Genomic DNA, 21,355 nt, shown 5'->3' on the forward strand with positions numbered 1-21,355 from the left:
TATCTGCCTACGATTTGAAATGTTTCAAAATAAAAGTATCAACACACCTCAAAAACTAAATTGCTGACTCTTGGTTTTCCTCTTTTCTTCTCTTTGGAAGCGAAACTAGACGCTTCTGTCTTATTTTATTTATTTTTCTTTTTTATTATTAATTGATATGTCATTGGCCTGTCTCCTTCACATGTAAAAGAAAAAAAAATCAACACCCATCATTCCCACACCCCGTCTCCCTGTCCAACGCCCACACCTCTCCAAGCCTCCCTCGCCCTGCACGCGGTCATTCTGCCCCATTTCACTAATGTTTGGTTATATTATAAAACATTTAATTAATATTGACGCGTACTAACATTATTTCGTATTGCGCAATGAATCGGAATTTTCCTCACAATTAGCCATCCTCGCACACGCAAGGAAAGGAAAAACTGACAGACAGCCAAGGACGTTGCCATTGAGCCAGTGAGCTGTGTGTGTGTGTGTGTGTGTGTGTGTGTGTGTGTGTGTGTGTGTGTGTGTGTGTGTGTGTGTGTGTGTGTGTGTGTGTGTGTGTGTGTGTGTGTGATTACACTAAAATAAAAACAGAAATAGTAACAAATGATACTAGATATTGAAGCTGCATAAGCATGGTGTAGTCAAGATCCTCAGTGCTGATAATGTTGATAGGACAAGAAATAATGGATTCAAGCTTGCTGAAGGCGTATTTTAAAAAGGAGAAAGGAAAATTTTTTTTTTTCTCAAATAGAGTGGCATGATGACTGGAACAAACTCAATGAAAATTTTGTCTGTACAGTCAACAGGAAGCTTTGAAAGATTAGACAAATTTATAGACAGAGATAATAGGTGGACATCAGTACGCATATTTTATACAGTTCCCCTTGTGTTGTATTCTTATTACTACTATTGTTACTATTACTACTAATGCAAATCTCTATTCCCCTGGCTGTCCTCGCTAAGCAGACTGAAGAGCCCTCCAGCGATAGCACTCCACTCGTCGTCTCCCTTCGTCATCAGAGAGGTGAAGGAGCAAGAGGAGGGGCAGCAGCAGTAGCATCAGGGGAAAGAGGAGCAGGCGCTGAAGGAGGAGGAGCAGGAGGGAATGATGGAGGAGGAGGTGGTGGAGGAGACAGCGGAGACCTCACAGACACAGAATCTCTCTCCACCACTTCGCTTCTTCGTCAGCAGTCAAATTCATCGTCGCCATCTTCGTCGGTTTCCTCCGTGAAGGATCTCAAGTCGGACATTTACCACCAGGTGCGTCTGTTCACGCGTTAGGGCTCGCTAAGTGAAGTCTTTGCAGCACGTGCAGCTCACACGAGACGAGGCACATTGGTTGACAGACATATGCCTCGCTTTACGTGGGAATGATTAAACACAGATTTAGAATCATAAAGGACACTGTTACACTCATGTTGTCGTGCAAAGTAAGAAAAAGGTGTGTATACTCACGCCAGTGTGACGAAGCTGTTCTGTGTCTCCATCCAATCGTGGTTGTGATGAACGTTGTGTGTCTGTAAGTGACATCTGTGGAGACATTCCCACTAAAGTATAACCACACACCGCCCAGAAACACTTCACTGAAGGATGTATTCCACTACTTGTTCCATGTAAAAAGTAACACACACACACACACACACACACACACACACACACACACACACACACACACACACACGTCAATGTCTCCTCCCACCGCCTTGCAGATTGAACTCCGCCGGTCCAACTCGGTCTCGTCCCGCCAGCTTCCTGTGATAGACGTTCGTCCCATCGAATTCTGGTCTGGGGTGCGGGGCGAGGGCGTGCAGCCACGCCTTCCAGGCCCTGTCAGATCACCCGTGGCGCCCAGGTCACCTCGCTGGTCCTCCAAATCCACTGAGTGTGAAAGTTTGACCAAGGTCAGTAAATGTTAGAGAGAGAGAGAGAGAGAGAGAGAGAGAGAGAGAGAGAGAGAGAGAGAGAGAGAGAGAGAGAGAGAGAGATTAAAATCCTGAAATGGTAGCTACACGTGGGCTGCGATGACAGAAGTAAATGACGTCAGGCCAAATCATTACGGCTTTCCTCAAGGACTCGCCCAAACCAATTGTAAGCCTCGATAGGTAGATGTGAGACGAAACAAAAATGAAGTATAAAAAAATTTTCCTGAAACAAATACTGTGATTAAGTTGATGGAGCACACCTGGGCTGCGATGAACAAACAATAACCCTGCACTACGTGAGAGTATCCAAGGCCAGCAGACAACAAGAGTAAACATTGTCAGGCTAGCCTTGAGAAAAATAAATGATACATTGTGCCACAGCATGAGGCTATATGTTGCCGCACATGTAAAATATATAGCAACACTTAACTTAATAATGTTAAAGAAGAATTTAATTAAAATAACAAATAAGAAACCATGTTAATAGTAAAATTACATAATAGGATAGTAATTGCAGCTCACGGAGAAAGTCAGCCACGCCTCTAAAAATAGAAGCACGGCCAGGAGATTCGATCATGTCCCGAGAAGAGAGAGACAACTCTGGCAGGAATAAGGGATAATAAAATTAATGAAGGCACAATGCTGAATATAGCTGATCTAACTAATTCGCATACCCGATTGTGGCCAAGCGAAGGAATTTACCAAGTTTCCAGTTTTCCTCATAACAGTTTCCATGGCGAAGATCGGCGACGATACAGCGAGCTGGTGTAGCTTGACATTTATCTATTTATTTATGTTATTCATTTACATATCAGGGAAACAAAACAAGGGTACAAAAATAAATAAAAGAAAAGAAAAAAGAAAACCTGTCTACAGTGTTGCTTCAAAAAGACATAAAAGGATAACCAAGTGAATCAACCAGCTTAGTTTTTTTTTTTTTTTTTTTTTTTTTTTTTTGTCTCGATACACATCTTTTGAAAGAGTGCAAATCATAGGCAGGTGAAAATAAGGAAACAGGGAAAGTTCTTCCATCTATCCACTTGACACAACCTTCCAAACAACTATCCTCACTTCTTCCGAGACTCAACTGGAAGTTTCATATCTCTTGCTACTAAAACAGCCCCCATGAAGTTAGGTGTTCTATATCTCTGCCAATATTTTTTCCCTTCCCAGCTGCCATGTACTAAAGCCTTATCCGTCTCTGGGGAGATTAAACTCACACACCCTTCTTAAACAGGATGGAGTCAAAAGCCTTTCGTCTCATTTATTCCTTCCCTTTAACAGACTGTCTTTATTCCATTGTTATTTCCATGGTTACTGCTCTTCTGGACTTGCCAACTGTATGCCTTCCCCTGCCTCTCGCGGCCTCCCTGCAAAAGCCTTTCTACTCCACCCTTATTCCATCCACCTTACTAGTGCAAGAGTTAACCACTGTCTTCACTCTTTCATCCCTTTCACTGGTAAACTCTGTGAAACTCCCTTCCTGCCTCTGTATTTCCCCTTCTCTGTGACTTGCATTATTTCAAAAGAGGAGTATCAAGACATCAAAAACTAAACTGGCTGAATCACTTAGTTTTCCTCTTGTCTTTTGAAAGCGGCACTATTTACATGTTTTGTTTTATTTCACTTTACTTTATTTCATTATTGACTTTCTCCCTAACATGCAAAGAAACAAAATCATGTAAAAATCATCTCTGTTATGCGTTCTGCAGGAAAGGATGGATCTCTAACACGGTAACAATTGTCATTACAAGGAGATTTGTGCCTCAAGAAGCCAGTGCATTATCTATTCTACTCACCTTTAGTGCAGCAATTACTTGATCAAAGCAATTAACCCCAGTTTTAGTGAAATTTCTGATCTGATATTGGGAAATAATATATCATGTAGCAACTACATTTATCGAGATAAAACTTCAGAATATTATGTCCAAAAAAGTGCACGAGAACAGGATGTAATGTCTCTACTGTGAAAGGCAACGAGAATTGTAATGTCATGCTTTCCACAATGACGAACGTGATACTGTTGTACTACACTATTGTATTTCTTTCTTATTATCTTTGATTTCTATTGACTATTAATTATTATTGACTTTAATAGGAGGCAGTAGGCACCTGCCGAAACGATAATTACTCCCAGTGAAGTCTAAAGCACTGGATCAGGGAGTGCTGTGAACTTATCATTAAACCCAGCTGTGACCTCACTGAACGTTTCCCTCTCTGTCTCACAACACAAGGTGGCAGTCACAGCCTGCTCTCTAAAGGCAACTCTCTTCCTCCACACAAAACTATAAGCACCTAATAACACACACATCCTTCACTCAAAATTTCAAAATTATCATGGCGACTCCTACACCAGCCTCGGAGTCATCTGGGGAGGGGACCACAAATGTCCCCACGTCGGACTGCCCTTCTGACAACGACCCTAAATGTCTTGACACCTCCCCCTCAACTTTTTCTTCATTAACTTCTGCAACATTCGCGGTCTAGGATCTAATTTTCAGTCTGTAGAACACCACCTCTCCTCTTCTAAACCTCATCCTCTTTTCCTCACTGAAACTCAGGTGTCTGAGGCAACTGACAGTAGCCCATTTTCTGTTCCCTCCTATTTTCTCTATCCTCATTTTCGATCCAAAGCTGGATGTTGCCTTTATGTGCGCAACGACTTAACCTGCTCTCGGACCCACGCTCTTGAATCTTCCGAGTTTTCCACCATCTGGCTACGACTACAGAGTCACTCTCAAACTAAATTTATCTATGATGTATACCTCTCACCTAACTCCTCTGACTATAAGAAATTCTTTGAATACTTAACTTCCAAAGTGGAGCACATTCTGACTCTCTTCCCTTTTGCAGAGATCTCCATTCTTGGAGACTTTAATGTTCACCACCAGCTTTGGCTTTCCTCTCCCTTCACTGACCATCCTGGTGAACTAGCCTTCAACTTTGCTATCCTCCACGACCTAGAGCAATTGGTGCAACACCCTACTCGTATTCCTGACCGTCTTGGAGATACGCCTAACATTCTTGACCTTTTCCTGACCTTTAATCCTTCTGCTTATGCTGTCACCCTCTCTTCTCCATTGGACTCCTCCGATCACAGTCTCATATCTGTATCTTGTCCTATCGCTCCAATCCCTCCTCAGGATCCATCTAGGCGGAGGTGCCTCTGGCGTTTTGCCTCTGCTAGTTGGGGGGACCTGAGGAGGTATTTTGATGATTTTCCTTGGAACGACTACTGCTTCCGTGTCAGAGACCCGTCCTTGTGTGCTGAGCGCATAACAGAAGTGATAGTGTCTGGCATGGAGGCGTACATTCCTCATTCTTTTTTTTTATCGACCCAAACCTTCCAAACCTTGGTTTAACACGGCCTGTTCTCGTGCTATACATGATAGAGAGATGGCCCACAAAAGGTACTTAAGCCTTCCATCACCAGAATCTCATGCACTTTATATTTCTGTCCGGAACCATGCCAAATCTGTTCTCCAACTAGCTAAAAACTCCTTCATTAACAGAAAGTGTCAAAATCTTTCAAGATCTAACTCCCCTCGTGACTTCTGGCATCTAGCCAAAAATATCTCCAATAACTTTGCTTCTTCTTCTTTCCCTCCTTTATTTCAACCAAATGGCGCCACTGCTATCACATCTATTTCTAAGGCTGTACTCTTCGCTCAAACCTTTGCTAAAAGCCCTACCTTGGACGATTCTGGGCTTGTTCCTCCCTCTCCTCCACCCTCTGAATACTTCATGCTACCTATTAAAATTCTTCGCAGTGATGTTTTCCATGCCCTGGCTGGCCTAAATCCTCGGAAGGCTTATGGACCTGATGGGGTCTCTCCTATTGTTCTCAGAAACTATGCCTCCTTGCTTGCACCTTGCCTACACAAACTCTTTCAGCTCTGTCTGTCAACGGGGTTGACGGGGTCCCTCCTACTGTTCTCCGAAATTCTGTGCTTGCACCTTGCCTAGTCAAACTCTCTCAGCTTTGCCTGTCAACATCTACCTTTCCTTCTTGCTGGAAGTTTGCCTACATTCAGCCTATTTCTAAAAAGGATGACCGTTCTAATCCTTTAAACTACCGTCCTATTGCTTTAATTTCCTGCCTATCTAAAGTTTTTTTTTCTAATCTATCCTTAACAGGAAGATTCTTAAACATCTATCACTTCACAACCTTCTATCTGATCGCCAGTATGGTTTCCATCAAGGCCGCTCTATTGGTGATCTTATGGTTTTCCTCTTTTAGAGATTTTGGTGAAACTTTTGCTGTTGCCTTGGATATATCAAAAGCTTTTGATAGAGTCTGGCACAAAGCTTTGATTTCCAAACTAACCTCCTACAGCTTCTATCCTTCTCTCTGTAAATTCATCTCAAGTTTCCTTTCTGATCGTTCTATTGCTGCTGTGGTAGATGGTCACTGTTCTTCTCCTAAATCTATTAACAATGGTGTTCCTCACGGTTCTGTCCTGTCACCCACTCTCTTCTTATTATTCATCAATGACCTTCTAAACCAAACTTTTTGTCCTATCCACTCCTACGCTGATAATACCACTCTGCACTTTTACACGTCTTTTCATAGACGTCCAACCCTTCAGGAAGTAAACATTTCATGCAGGGAAGCCACAGAACGCCTGACTTCTGATCTTTCTAAAATTTCTGATTGGGACAGAGCAAACTTGGTATTGTTCAGTGCCTCAAAAACTCAATTCCTCCATCTATCAACTCAACACAACCTTCCAGACAACTATCCCCTCTTCTCCAGTGACACTCAACTGTCCCCCTCTTCTATACTGAACATCCTCGGTCTGTCCTTTACTTATAATCTGAACTGGAAACTTCACATCTCATCTCTAGCTAAAACAGCTTTTATGAAGTTAGGTGTTCTGAGACGTCTCCGCCAGTTTTTCTCATCCCCCCAGCTGCTAACTCTGTACACTGTACAAGGGCCTTATCCGTCTATGTATGGAGTATGCTTCACATGTCTGGGAGGGTTCCACTCATACCGCTCTTCTAGATAGGGTGGAATCAAAAACTTTTCGTCTCATCAACTCCTCTCCTCTAACTGATTGCCTTCAGCCTCTCTCTCATCGACGCAATGTTGCATCTCTAGTTGTCTTCTACCGCTATTTTCATCCTAACTGCTCTTCTGATCTTGCTAACTGCATGCCTCCCCTCCTCCCGTGGCTTCGCTGCACAAGACTTCCTTCTTTCTCTCATCCCTATTCTGTCCACCTCTCTAATGCAAGAGTTAACCAGTATTCTCAATCATTTATCCCTTTCTCTGGTAAACTCTGGAACTCCCTGCCTGCTTCTGTATTTTTACCTTCCTATGACTTGAATTCCTTCAAAACGGAGGTTTCAAGACTCTTATCCTTCAGTTTTTGACTACCGCTTTAAACCCTCTTATGGGACTGGCATCTCAGTGGGCTTTTTTTTTTTTTTTTGTGGGGGGGATTTTTGTTGCCCTTGGCCAGTGTCCCTATTACATAAAAAAAAAAAAAAAATGACTGACGGCCTTGTACTCTATTAGGACTCTTAAAATACCGTGTTTAACACAGACACCCATGGAAATATTAAACTGCTATAGTCTATAGCTGAGGAAACGATTGAGTATCTGTGAGGACGAAACAGCGTGCTTACTTCCCGGCCGCGGCCACTGTGCACACAACACCGGCGACTCTTTTCTTTGATTCATAAATCACTGCTCGATGCAAACACTTTTGTTGGTGGAAATTATGGAAACCAAGAGTATGGACTATCGTGGAAATAAATCCAAGGTTCCTTTTAGATGATAACAGAAGTCACGTGTTGATAAGTATGAGTCTGTCCTTCGTGCTGACGTGTTAATTAAGCGTGGACTTTTCTACCTCGCCAAGCGTGGGATTTAGATCTAGCAACAGATATGTTTTCTCATAAGAAATTCTTTTCATTCATAGTGCATGACAATCAAGATTTTCTTTAGTTGTGCGTGCGAAGGGAAGCGTCACATTGTTTATCACGTGACAAATAATATCAATGAAATCGTGGCGACAAAGAACCAGCATTTCTTCACGTGACATACTGTGTGTAGACCGTGGACCGCCTGCACCCACGACCCGTTGCAAATCCCGCGTCATGTGCAAATCTCACGCCAGGCAAATCTGGGACTTCTTGTAAATCTCTCTCTCTCTCTCTCTCTCTCTCTCTCTGAAAAATAGGAAGCATAAAAATATAATGCTAATAATTAAAAAAAAAAAATACTTCTAACCACACTTATACTGCACCTCCTCCTCCTCCTCCTACTACTACTACTACTACTACTTCATAATCGCAAATCCTTGTCCACTAATTTACGTCAACTGTTCTTTTGTTCTAAGTCATTCAAGTCAAAACCTCACATCTCAGATCTTCGTTTAGTTATGTTTATTATCTATTAGATGGGGCATTTTTTCTTTTCTTTATGGTGTAGATATTACCATTTGTATTGAAATTCTCCAGCTCACCACAAGTATTCTCATTCCCTAACAGATCCGGCCCCACCTCTACGCCTCCACATCCTCCTCACTGGAAGAAGGCCCAGATGAGGATCACCTGGGAAGGATCCACTTCTCACTGCACTACGACGCACTGGCTGCTGTTTTGAGAGTTAAGGTCAGTGCATGATCATCTCCAGTACTGTGGTGAGATCGGTAGAGAAAGACGAGGGGTAGAGTCGAGATGATAGTCAAACAATGGAAAGAATGAAGAGCGAAAAGTTCTTCAGAAGCTGCTCCGGTACTTTTCTCGTCAAATCACTGTGAAAATTCCATCCAATATCTGATATATTTTCTGTAGTAATTACCCTCCATGCATCTGTAGCTATGCTACCTGGAATAAATGACTGCATTACTTGTATACAGGTGATAGAGGCCATGGACCTTCCCCGACCAGCGTGTAAAGACCGCAACGACCTGGCACATTCCAACCCCTATGTCAAGGTAGGAGAGAGAGAGAGAGAGAGAGAGAGAGAGAGAGAGAGAGAGAGAGTCGTCAAACCCTTCTTATTATTTTTAATGATGATTAAAGGAAATTCACGAGTAACCCTCGAAAACCATGTATTTTCACTATATTTTTAGTAAGGATAATGTATTTTTCTATACAGTATTTTTTTTTTTTTTTTCGAGTGCCTAATGTTGCTTTGACAAGTTTCATCATTTATTATGAAAAATTTAAATGGTGTGTGAACTTATCATTATGCATAAGTTGACTTTTTACAGCTGTTGACAATCTTCAACAGGTGTCCCTCCTTCCTGACACCAAGAACTCACTCCAGACTTCAGTGAAGAAGAAAACACAAGATCCAGTGTTTGAGGAGACATTTACATTTGAGGTAAAGCAGATCAGGGGTAAGACAAGGTATGGCTCCTTTCTGCAGTGCACAGCATCACGCTGACCAGAGGTAACTGGGCCTCAATTACACACACAATATGTCTATAGACTGGATATTTATCAGACATTTGTACTATATTTAACTTATTTAACCCACTAGATGCCGGTACTTTTGCAGGTTTCTTTAAATTTTACAAACCAACCTATTTGTGCGAGAAAGTTATGTTGGTACTTATTAAGCCTTCTGCCTGGGGCTTTTTTTTATGAAAACAATTTTATGTAAGACTATAATTGATAATTACATGTTGTGTGTCAATGACTTTCACGTTAATCTGGGAGTTTTCTAGCCCCTTAATTTGATTCCAGCAACTTGTTTCATTGCATACAGAAGCATACTCCCATCTTTCGCAGTGCAGAGAAGAGTGCAGAATATTTTTGTATGAATGTATTTTCTTGTGTACTAGTATGTGAGACACATGAGGAAGAATGTGTATGAAAAATACAGCTTTTATGCATAACTCAGACATTAATATTATCATTATTATTTGTGTGTGTGTGTGTGTGTGTGTGTGTGTGTGTGTGTGTGTGTGTGTGTGTGTGTGTGTGTGTGTGTGTGTGTGTGTGTGTGTGTCTGTAGCTTTTATGTTCATAACATCTTAGGATGATAAATATGATTGTGTTCATTTACTAGAAACATTCACATAATATGTAAAAAATATTTTTGTTAGACACACAAAACAATAATTGCAACAAAATCCAACAAAAAAATATAATATTGTGTGTGTAATGTCAGTCACCCTATGCATCCTATTTTCCTTAGTCAATGATATGGGAGTAAGTGGTGCTCTTGGACAGCAAAGAGCACATGGGTTCACACTCCCTCCACTTGCAATGGGAGCTGTCAGCTTTACATTAATTTCATCTGTTTGAATTCTTTACCTTTGTTTACCATTTATCATCCAAGTCACAGTTTCATACATGATAGTTGCTACAATGATTACATCAGGCAATCCTAATGTCATCTTTATACTTACCTTCTTTTCTTTTATCATGTACCCTAGTAATTTAACCATTCTCTTCAACAGCATCACTTTTTCTCATCCCACCTTTCATGCTTCCATACCGATGCATGATGCAGTCAAGATGTACATGCATGAAAGGTGGGACAAGAAAGTGTGGTGCAAGGGAAGAAAATGGCTGGATCTCTAGGGCATATGATGAAAGAAAAGACAGTAAGTACAGAGATAAAAGAAGAGACAGCAGACAGCATGATGGAATAATTATATCAACAATCACATGTGAAAGTCCAGTCAAGTACTGTAGCACTATTCCCCCCCACAGTACCAATCCTGCCCAGTTACCCATGTATCTCAGATTTCTCACCTTACCATCTCCACAGCTGCCTTACAAGGAAGTGGTGCGACGGACTCTGGAGCTCAAGGTGAAAGACTTTGACAAGTTCTCCCGTCACTGTGTGGTGGGCCATGCACTGCTGCCCCTTCAGAAGGTGAACCTAGCCCGGTCATCACGGCACTGGCAGCCCCTCACACCCTGCAACCTAGTCAGTCAACAGAAAAAAATTCTCTAAATCAATAGATGCTCAGAGATTCAATCACTATCTTCTATTGTAACAATTTTTCTTCAGTATCAGCTTCCATGCTGGTGTGTTTGATGATGAGTTATTTGTAAACCAAAAAACACTTTTTCAAAAAATTTGTTTTTCAGAAGTGATTTCTTTTTGGACAGGCCTTGTTTATACTGAAAGGCCTACTTGCAAATCTTGTTTTTTCTTTCCCTACAGGAGACTGAGGAGTATGGAGAGATTCTGCTGTCCCTCAATTATCTACCCACTGCTGGGAGACTCAATGTGGATGTGATCAAGGCAAAGCAGCTGCTCCAGACTAACTTAGTGAGAGGGGCAGGTATATCCAATCTTCACTTCTAGATTCTCTTCAATTTCCTAATCATTACAGCAAAGAGAGTGTGTGCATTCTCTCATCTAGAAGTATTTTATGTAGTCTTTTCTACAACTTTAATTACTTAATATGTTGCTCCTTTTTTTTTCCTTTCATGGGTAATACCTTTCCTTCCACTCCCTATAATGAAACACTGTTAGTCCTTTGTCTTCTAATGTTGCTGCTTTTCATTAGTAATAGATGGTAAACTCTAAAAAGAGACTTAGGCAATCATATTCCTAATTATTTACCATTGTGACAACAACAATGTAAAGACCATCTCTATTGCAACTGTGAATATCAGTCTAGGTCTCGGTCATGTAATGACCTAGATCTAGAAGCCTTAGAATCCTGCTTGAGCATTGGGTGGACCTATTGCTCAGTGGGTAACATAGCATGCTTTCATGTTCAGGTCTGTGTCTCCTGACATGGCATCTTTCTTCTGAAGCTCAGATTTATTTAAGCTTCCAGATCAATTGTTCAGTATTTTATTGTACTGGAGATTGTATCACCTTAAATAAGGGTGTTCCCACTTGTATTGCATCAAATGAAGGCAGAATCACAGTTCTGCCTTCATTTGATGCAATACAAGTGGGAACACCCTTATTTAAGGTGATACAATCTCCTTCCTCAAATTCCAACCTGATTCCGACCGAGAATGTGTCATATATATGATTGCAATTGCAATGGTAATACAAACTTATAGTTACTGTAAACCACTAGAAATATGACTAACTCTAGTCGAACAACCTAAGTAAAAACAACAATAAAACTACAGGGATACTAGCTCATATGGGACAGAACATTAAAGTTCTTCTTCTAGTCTTAAAGTAGTGAAGACATGAGAAAACTAAGACCAAGTAACTCACAGCGGCTTCCTCCCCCACAGACCCCTACGTGCGGGTGTCACTGGTGGTGCGTGGGAGACATCTCAAGTCCAAGAAGACCAGCGTGAGGAAGAACACCCTCTCACCATCCTTTAATGAGTCCTTCAGCTTCCATGTGACATCCTCTGAGTTGCGTGAGGCATCCCTGGTCATCACTGTCTGGGACTGGAATGGAGGTGTCATGAGAGATGAATTCATCGGACGTGCTGTCCTAGGAAAGCAACCCTCAGGTCAGACTTAGGAATTTATAGGTGAGCCTTGTCTGTATATATTCTTGATCCTCTTTTCTATACTTACCTCACTGGTGTCCTGCACATCTTGTCAGGTCCCAATGAGATGACCCACTGGACCAACATGATGGGGTCACAGAGACATGCAGTGGCTCAGTGGCACTCCCTCCATGCGCGCAGCCACTGTGACCAGGTCAGTTCACATTTCATGCAACACAGACTGAAAAGACACAAGAATTTTCTTTATCAGTCTATCTGCATATCAAACTTACATTCTTTCATGGCTTGAGAAATTTCTCTTTTCTCACATCTTACCTCACTATAGGAAAAACCACACAATGAATGGGACCCCAGTGCTTTGACTCCATCTCTTCTTATCACCTTATACGACATGCAGGGAATACAAAGATATGTATTGTATGCATGTGTCTCAAAGTTGGTCACATGATAAAATAACAAAGTTGAATGAGTAACACAACCAAGCTTTTTAAGGCAGGTAAAATATGTACCAACAGTTTACATACACACAAAGTTAGAAATATGCAAATATCTTAATATTCCACTTTTAGCTTACAGAACCTCATTCCATATTCAGTTATATTTATTGGGTATTTATTTGGCTAAGACTATGAGATCCTATTATATTGTCAGGAGGAAAATATGTCTCAGATATGTTGCTTCTTCCATGGACTCTCCAAGGTAGTGACTACAGCAAAACCCTTTAAGCCTTCCCATGTTATTCTTCACCCCTTCTTCAACTTTCTCTCAGGCACACCTCAAAACATGATACAATTCAGGTCCACTAGAATTCACCACCATCATCTGACAAACATCTCATTCATCATCCTAACCTCCGGCAGGTGTCCTCAGCCTCCCGTGCAGTGCCCTGAAAACTGACAAGATGGATGACCTCAGATCACAGCCAAAAAACAAAGTAATTTTTGGTAGCAGCCAGTCATACCTGCCCTGTCCTGAATCCATCTCTGCCGTGATGAGCAGCATTCTTTAGGGCGACATGGCTGGTGGCCAGTGCTGGCTCAGATTTACATATTGCACAAGGAAATTCAGTGAGTAGCAAGATAGTTCAGGTGGTGCAAGAGGCTGCTATTGTAATGGTGCTGTAGTACCTGTGTCCAAGTCAATTGACTCCATATTGTGTTTCAGCTCTTCTCTGGTTTATATAGATTATGTAGCAATGTATTCTTCATCAATCCACTACTTTGCCCTAAGGACCAAAAATATGTTTTTGTTCATGACAGTTAAAGCAGTACTGATATATCAACCTTGTGAATACTGTGGTACTGTAACTGCCTCTGTGTTGTATCAGTGTTGTGGGGCCTCAAGAAAGTGTGCTGCCTTTCCAAGGCCCTTTCATAAATGCAGCCCTGTCCCTTTATGTTATAGAAAAACTGATATCAACCATCAGCTGATGCTCTGTTGCTGGAAGTCCTTATATCTCCAGGTCCCCTTACTGTGTTCAAGTTAGTGCTGTGTTAGCTTGGTTACTTTAACATTAAACTACATCAGGAGTGCTGTGGATATATAGATATAAATAAATATTTATATGTGCAGTGTACATATAGCTACATAATATATATATATATATATATATATATATATATATATATATATATATATATATATATATATATATATATATATATATATATATATATATATATATATAATTATTTATTTATCTATTTATATGATGTCAAAATCTTTCAAGATTTAACTCCCATCATGAATTCTGGCACCTAGCCAAAAACTTCTCCAATAATTTTGCTTCTTCTCTTTCCCCTCCTTTATTTCAACCAGATGGTACCACTGCCATCTCATCTATCTCTTCACTCAAACCTTTGATAAAAACTCTACCATGAATGATTCAGGGCTTGTTCCTCCCTCTCCACCCTCTGACTACTTCATGCTACCTATTAAAATTTTTCACAATGACGTTTTCCATGACCTTGCTAGCCTAAACTCTCAGAAGTCTTATGGATCTGATGGGGTCCCTCCTATTGTTCTCTGAAACTGCAACTCCCTGTTTGCTCCTTGCCTAATCAAACTCTTTCAACCCAGTTTGTTAACATCTAGCTTTCCTTCTTGCTGGAAATTTGCCTACAGTCAGCCCATTCTTAAAAAGAGTGACCATTCTAATCTCTTAAACTACCATCCTATTGCTTTAATTTCCTACCCATCTAAAGTTCTTTTAATCTATTCTCAACAAGAAGATTCTTAAACATCTATCACTTCACAGCCTTCTATATGATTGCCAGTATGGGTTCTTTCAAGGCTGCTCTACTGGTGATCTGGTTTTCCTTACTGAGTCTTGGTCATCCTCTTTTAGAGATTTTGGTGAAACTTTTGCTGTTGCCTTAAAAATATCAAAAGTTTTTGATACCGTCTGGCACAAAGCTTTGATTTCCAAAACTAATCCCTTACAGCTTCTATCCTTCTCTCTGTAACTTCATCTCAAGTTTCTTTTCTGATGGTTCTATTGCTGTTGTAGTAGATGGTCACTGATCTTATCCTAAATCTATTAACAGTGGTGTTCCCCAGGATTTTGACCTGTCACCCACTCTCTTCCTATTATTCATCAGTGATCCTCTAAACCAAATTTATTGTCCTACCCATTCCTTCTCTGATGATACCACTCTGCACTTTTCCACGTCTTTTCATAGATGTTCAACCCTTCAGGAAGTAAATAGTTCACGCAGGGAAGCCACAGAATGCCTGACTTTTGATCTCTCTAAAATTTCTGATTGGGGCAGAGCAAACTTATTATTGTTCAATGCCTCAAAAACTCAATTCCTCCATCTATCAACTCAACACAATCTTCCAGATAACTATCCCCTCTTCTTCAGTGACACTCAACTGTCCCCCTCTTCTACATTGAACATCCTTGGTCTGTCCTTTACTTATAATCTAAACTGGAAATTTCACATCTCATCTCTAGCTAAAACAGCTTCTATGAAGTTAGCTATTCTGAGATGTCTCTGCCAGTTTTTCTCACTCTTCCAGCTGCTAACTCTGTACAGGGGCTTTATCCGTCCATGTATGGAGTATGCTTCACATGTCTGGGAGGGGTTTCACTCATACTGCTCTTCTAGAGAGGGTGGAATCAAAAGCTTTTTGTCTCATCAACTCCTCTCCCCTAGCTGACTGTCTTCAATCTCTTTCTCATTGCCACAATGTTGCATCTCTTGCTATCTTCTACTGCTATTTTCATGCTAACTGCTCTTCTGATTTTATTAACTGCATACCTCCCCTCCTCCCATGGTCTTGCTGCACAAGCCTTTCTTCTTTCTCAATCATTCATACCTTTCTCTGGTAAACTCTGGAACTCCCTACCTGTTTCTGTATTTCCACCTTCCTATGATTTGAACTCTTTCAAGAGGGAGTTTCAAGACACCTATCCTTCAATTTTTGACTATCTTTTTGGACCCTGTTCAGGGACTGGCATCTCAGTGGTCCTCATTTTTTATTGGATTTTTTGTTGCCCTTGGCTAGTGCCCCTCCTACATTAAAAAAAAAAAAAAATGCAAAAGGCACATTAAATTTTACTTCTGAAATCCTTGAATAATTCTAAATCATAACATTTCAACAGTAGAATGTTCAACCTGTATCAGACAATCACAATGAAGATGACCACAGTTCTGCTGCATTGGCCTGGATTGAGTCACAATGACAAACTATGGACATTTCCATAAAGTTGTAACAAAAACTGCTGATAACTATGAACAAATTATTACTAACCTTTCACAAGTTTTACTTCAGCATCTCTCTCTCTCTCCCTTTAATATAAAAATCTTATGTTTTATGAACTGAAAACTAAGGAGCAAAAATACTATGGTTTAGAATCGTTCAAAGAGTTCATACTTTGATCTGATTGACCATTTGTAAAGAATATATATATATATATATATATATATATATATATATATATATATATATATATATATATATATATATATATATATATATATATATATATATATATATGAAAATTATATATATTTCAGAATATTACACTACATTTACTACAAAATGGTGCTTCTTAATATACAGAGGTATATTAAACAAAATCTCAGGATTTCAAAGACTTGATCCAATTCCTACCTTACTTTGATGTGAGCTGGAATATCTCAGTGTACAACGCTTGTATCACTAATGTATGTGTGTGCATATTAACTTATATTAGATGATTTATTGAAATTTAGTTAAGTTTATCTTACTACTATATGGGAGAAAAGTCCTCTTCATAAACAATATCTATCAATTGTAGTAAACATATTTTAAAATGTCTATTGATCATTTATATGTGAATGTTTATGCTATTAATGTCATCTGTCCAAATATATATTCACTCTTTATTTTGCTATTCATGTCAGAGTGTATAAATATGTAACAGTAAAGCTATAAAGAAATGTCATGATTAGGATATACATAATAATAATAATATATATATATATATATATATATATATATATATATATATATATATATATATATATATATATATATATATATATATATATATATATATATATATATATATATATATATATATATATATATATATATATATATATATATATATATATATATTTATATATATAGTGTGTGTGTGTGTGGAAGAGGATAAGGAAAACTCAAGCTGAAGAAGAACTATATTCCTAACATTTCCTCTATATATCTTCCTCAGAGAAAGACTGTGGCAAACACTCTCAGACCAACTGTATTTAAAAGTTACTGTTCCTTGATGCAGTGATGCACAGGGTGGGTAACAGTGCTAGATTCTCTGTTTATAGAAAAACCCACTATCAAGTATAACTTTGTGAACTGCCTATCATGGCACACCACTATACCAGAAAATTTTGGAATGACAATTGGTTTCTACCCATGAGCCATCAGTGGGCATTTTTTTTATTAGATTTTTGTTGCCCTTGGCCAGTATCCTTCCTACATAAAAAAAAAAGGACAAACAGTGATGAGCTCTTGGATATGCTCCTAGGGCAGCAGATACAATATGTAAAAAAAGAATTGAGTAGTGAACCAAGACAAAATTATTATCTTATTGTGTCATGTGAAGCAAGCAGAAGTTATCCCAAGCTTCCTAAAAAGATCTCTGTGCAAAGTGTATGCTTCAGGATTGAAAATCAGTCATATTTAGAGAAAAAAAACAAGAACAAGGATAAGGACAGCCTTATATACCAAATTTTCTGTGAGGGCTGTCCTTCAGCAGAGTAAATAGAGAGTATGAGCACAAGAGTAACGTGCACCACTGCAAGGATGTGGAAAAACACCCATCTGTCCAAATGGGGTGACATTTTACTAGGCTGGGTATACAAACCCACACACATCACAACAGAAGATCTGACCAATCACCAGAAAGGATTCATCACTCTCTCACAAACCACAGTCAGACTGATTATCTCCACAGCCAGGAGAATGGTCCAATTGCAGGGTTCATTAAACACATCCATGGAGATGAGCTGCCGTGGAGGTTTAAATACAACTTGGTCAGGGTGTGTCTGCTAATTTCTTTCTGAAGAAGACATGTAGGTACTTTATATGTTATAGAAGATAATACTCCTGCTTACAGTCTGATTTTTCTTACTATCTTTTCCACTTACTTGTCTCATTTATGTCCAACACACACACACACACACACACACACACACACACACACACACACACACACACACACACACACACACACACACACACACAAACACACATTTATATACATACATACAAAGTGTTCAGAGAATACCAAGACTGTTTTTACATTTATTATTATACAAGAACTTTGTCAAAACTGACTGACATCCCTCAAAATATTCTCCTTATGAGGAAATGCATTCATGTCATTGAATCTTCACTGTTTAAAGCTGATCTTGCAATTTTTTAATCTCTTCCAAATCTTTAATTTTTTCCTTCAAGGTGATAAAAGAAGGGCCACACAGAGCAAGGTCAGGAGAATACCATGGATACTGCACTTCTGTGATCTGATGTTTTGCTAAACTGCATTAAGTGTGCTGGTGCCTTGTTCTGGTGGAGGTATTTCTGACCTAAACCACATTGCTTGTTATTTACAGCATACTGCATTACACATTGTATCATACTTGGAAAGTAGCAAATCTTGTTCACAATTTTAAGCATATTTATGATAAATGATATCACATTAATCAAAAGAGACAATCTGGAGTATCTTGGTTTTTCTCTGAACTCAGCAAATTTTATTAGATCTTGGTGATAATGGGAATTCCCACGATAATGACTGAATCTTTATTTAAGGATCACAGCCATTAGTCATTCATGTTTCACTACCTGTGATAATGGACTTGAGAAAATCAATATCAATTGATGTAGTCTGTTCTGAACTCCTTCTCAGGTGTCAGCAGCTGCTGCCACCCGCCTCATGCCAAAACTTGTTGTCAAGACAGTTTAAGAAGACCTAACTGAAATTTCATATCGTCACACAATTGCCTTCTGTCTGTTTTGACAAAGTAATGCATCTTTTCACTTGTTTTGCCATTTCTTCTTATAGATAATCAGGCCACATCAGCAAAAAGTGAGGAACATTAAGTTCCCCACCTTTTGCTGATATACTGATAATAGTAAAAAAAAAAAAAAAAAAAGAGAGAAGAAAAGAAAAAGAAAATACTTAGTCTTTGATCATCCTATTCCTTTTTTTTTCAGCACTTCATATGCTTTAGAACCTGTTTTACAGAAACCAGCAATGACACAGAGATGGTAATATAATCTTTCGACTGCATAACATGATGTTGATCGTGGCCTGTTACAATGTGTTAAACCAGTCTTCTTATTTTTTTTTATCACAACTCATTTACTATACAGTATATGTGTGTGTGTGTGTGTGTGTGTGTGTGTGTGTGTGTGTGTGTGTGTGTGTGTGTGTGTGATTACCTAGTTGTGTCATGTGGGAAAGGAGCTATGCTTGTACTGTCCAGCCTCTGTATTTATTATCTAACTTGGCCTCAAATTATGAATAGTTTTTGCTTGCACCACATCCTTATTTAGACAGTTCCATGTATCAACTACTCTTTGTGGAAAACTATTGATATCTCTTCCACAGATTTCATTTTTCAGCTTCTTTCTCTGTTCTCTAGTGTCCCTCATATCCCACATCACAATGTCATTGCTGTTTAGCTTTTTCAGTCCTTCCATTGGTCTATATATCATAATTAAGTCTCCTCTCTCCCTTCTTTGTTCCAGAGTTGGAAGGTTTAGTTTTTCTAGTCTCATTTCATATGTCTCTTCACTTAAGTTTGGGATCATCTTTGGTGCTGTTCTTTGTATCCTCTCTAGTTTCCTAATATGTTTCTTGAGACTTGGTGACCATACTACAGCTGCATATTCCAATTTCAGACAAATCATCATTACAGTTAGTTTCCTCACCATTTCTTCATCCAAGTATATAAATGCAATTCTTATATTCCTTAGCAAATTCATTGTTTCCCAAAAATCTTGTTTATATTGTAATCAGCTGTTAATTTGTCTGCTACTATCACTCCAAGATCTTTTTCCTTTATTCTTTTCCAATACAGTCATCTCCCAACTTGTAATCACCAGATGGTCTTTTTTACTCTTCCCAAATTCCAATAAACTACATTTCTTTGCATTAAAATCAATTTCCTATTTACAGCTCCATTTTTCAATCTGGTTCAAATCTTGTTGTAAAGTTTTCTGATCTTCCCCTGTTCCTATTTTTTTTATCAATTTAGTATCATCTGCAAATAAACTCATATAGCTGTTGATCCCTTCTGTCATATCATAAATGTACACAGTGAACATGATTGTAGCCAGTACAGAACCTTGAGGTACTCCACTTGCTACTTTTCTCCAAGATGACTTTTGATCTATAATATATGTTCTCATATCTCTATTGCTTAGGAAGTCTTCCATCCACTTCAAGAGTCCCAATCTTACTCCACCAATGTTCTTTTATCTTTCACAGGAGTCTCTTATGTGGCACCTTCTCAAAGGTCTTTTTGAAATCCAGATAGATACCATCTACCCATCCATCTTGCTCTTGTACTATGTCAATTATTCTTGAGTAAAAACAAATCAAATTACTCGTACATGATCTCCCTCTATGAAATTCAAATTGTCTATCAGTTATCATGCTATTTTCTTCCAAAAATTTCATCCATCCAAATTGCACAATTCATTCACATATTTTTGCCACAACTGATGTTAATGATATTGGCCTATAATTCTGAGGGTCTTTTTTACACCCCCCTTTAAATATTGATACTATATCAGCCATTTTCCAGTCCTTTGGTACTTGCTCTCATATAATGAATGCTCTACAATATGATATATTTTGTCTGCCAACTGACTATTGCATTCCTTTTAAAGCTCAGTTTGATATACCATCTGGTCCCTGTGCTTTATCTACTTCTAACTTTTGCATCATTTCCTGCATTTCATTGATAGTTACATTAATTTCTTCAAGAGAGTTAACTGCTGTTCCTTCACTTTCTTGTATTATAAACTCACTTTCTTTGATGAAGACTGACTGAAAGGCATCACTCATCACCTCCACCATATCCTCAACCTCTTCATATTCTTTGCCATTCACCTCTAATTTTTTTCAATTGTTTCCTTCCATTATAGTTTATTGTTGGTATGCCTGTATAATAATTCTGGTTGGTCTTTGCATTTATCTATTATATCTTTCTCATATTTTCTATGCCCTTCTCTTCATATCTTAACATACTCATTTCTCTTAGTCTTATACTCTGCCCACAAGTTTTTGTTTTGTTCCCCTCTTCCTTTTTTTTTTTTTTTTCTAAGCAGCATCTCTCTTTTTTTATATTTCACATCTATTCAACAGTTCTTATGTCCAACTTACTTTTAGTATATATATCTTTGCATTCCTTCATTATATATTTCAACAAATTCTTTCCATTTCCTTTCCCCTCCCCTTTCTTCTTTAAATTTAGTCGTCAGTTTCTTCAAAGTATTTCTTAAGCTGATCAAATTTTCCTTTTTTATAATTG

The 21,355-nt window shown here is 38.9% G+C and overlaps 1 protein-coding gene across 1 annotated transcript; it reads left to right on the forward strand.

The window, feature by feature from the left end:
* Positions 1–915: 915 nt before the first annotated feature.
* LOC135104631 (synaptotagmin-17-like) lies at positions 916–13,894 on the forward strand. The gene is made up of 10 exons (XM_064012162.1): positions 916–1,248; positions 1,698–1,889; positions 8,412–8,534; positions 8,783–8,860; positions 9,160–9,252; positions 10,651–10,812; positions 11,053–11,173; positions 12,096–12,323; positions 12,419–12,516; positions 13,184–13,894. Exons 1-10 carry the CDS (start codon positions 916–918, stop codon positions 13,211–13,213), a joined length of 1,458 nt encoding a protein of 485 aa, XP_063868232.1. The 3' UTR covers positions 13,214–13,894.
* Positions 13,895–21,355: the final 7,461 nt, after the last annotated feature.

The sequence above is a fragment of the Scylla paramamosain genome, chromosome 11, assembly GCF_035594125.1.
Source record: "Scylla paramamosain isolate STU-SP2022 chromosome 11, ASM3559412v1, whole genome shotgun sequence".
NCBI classification, from domain to species: domain Eukaryota; kingdom Metazoa; phylum Arthropoda; class Malacostraca; order Decapoda; family Portunidae; genus Scylla; species Scylla paramamosain.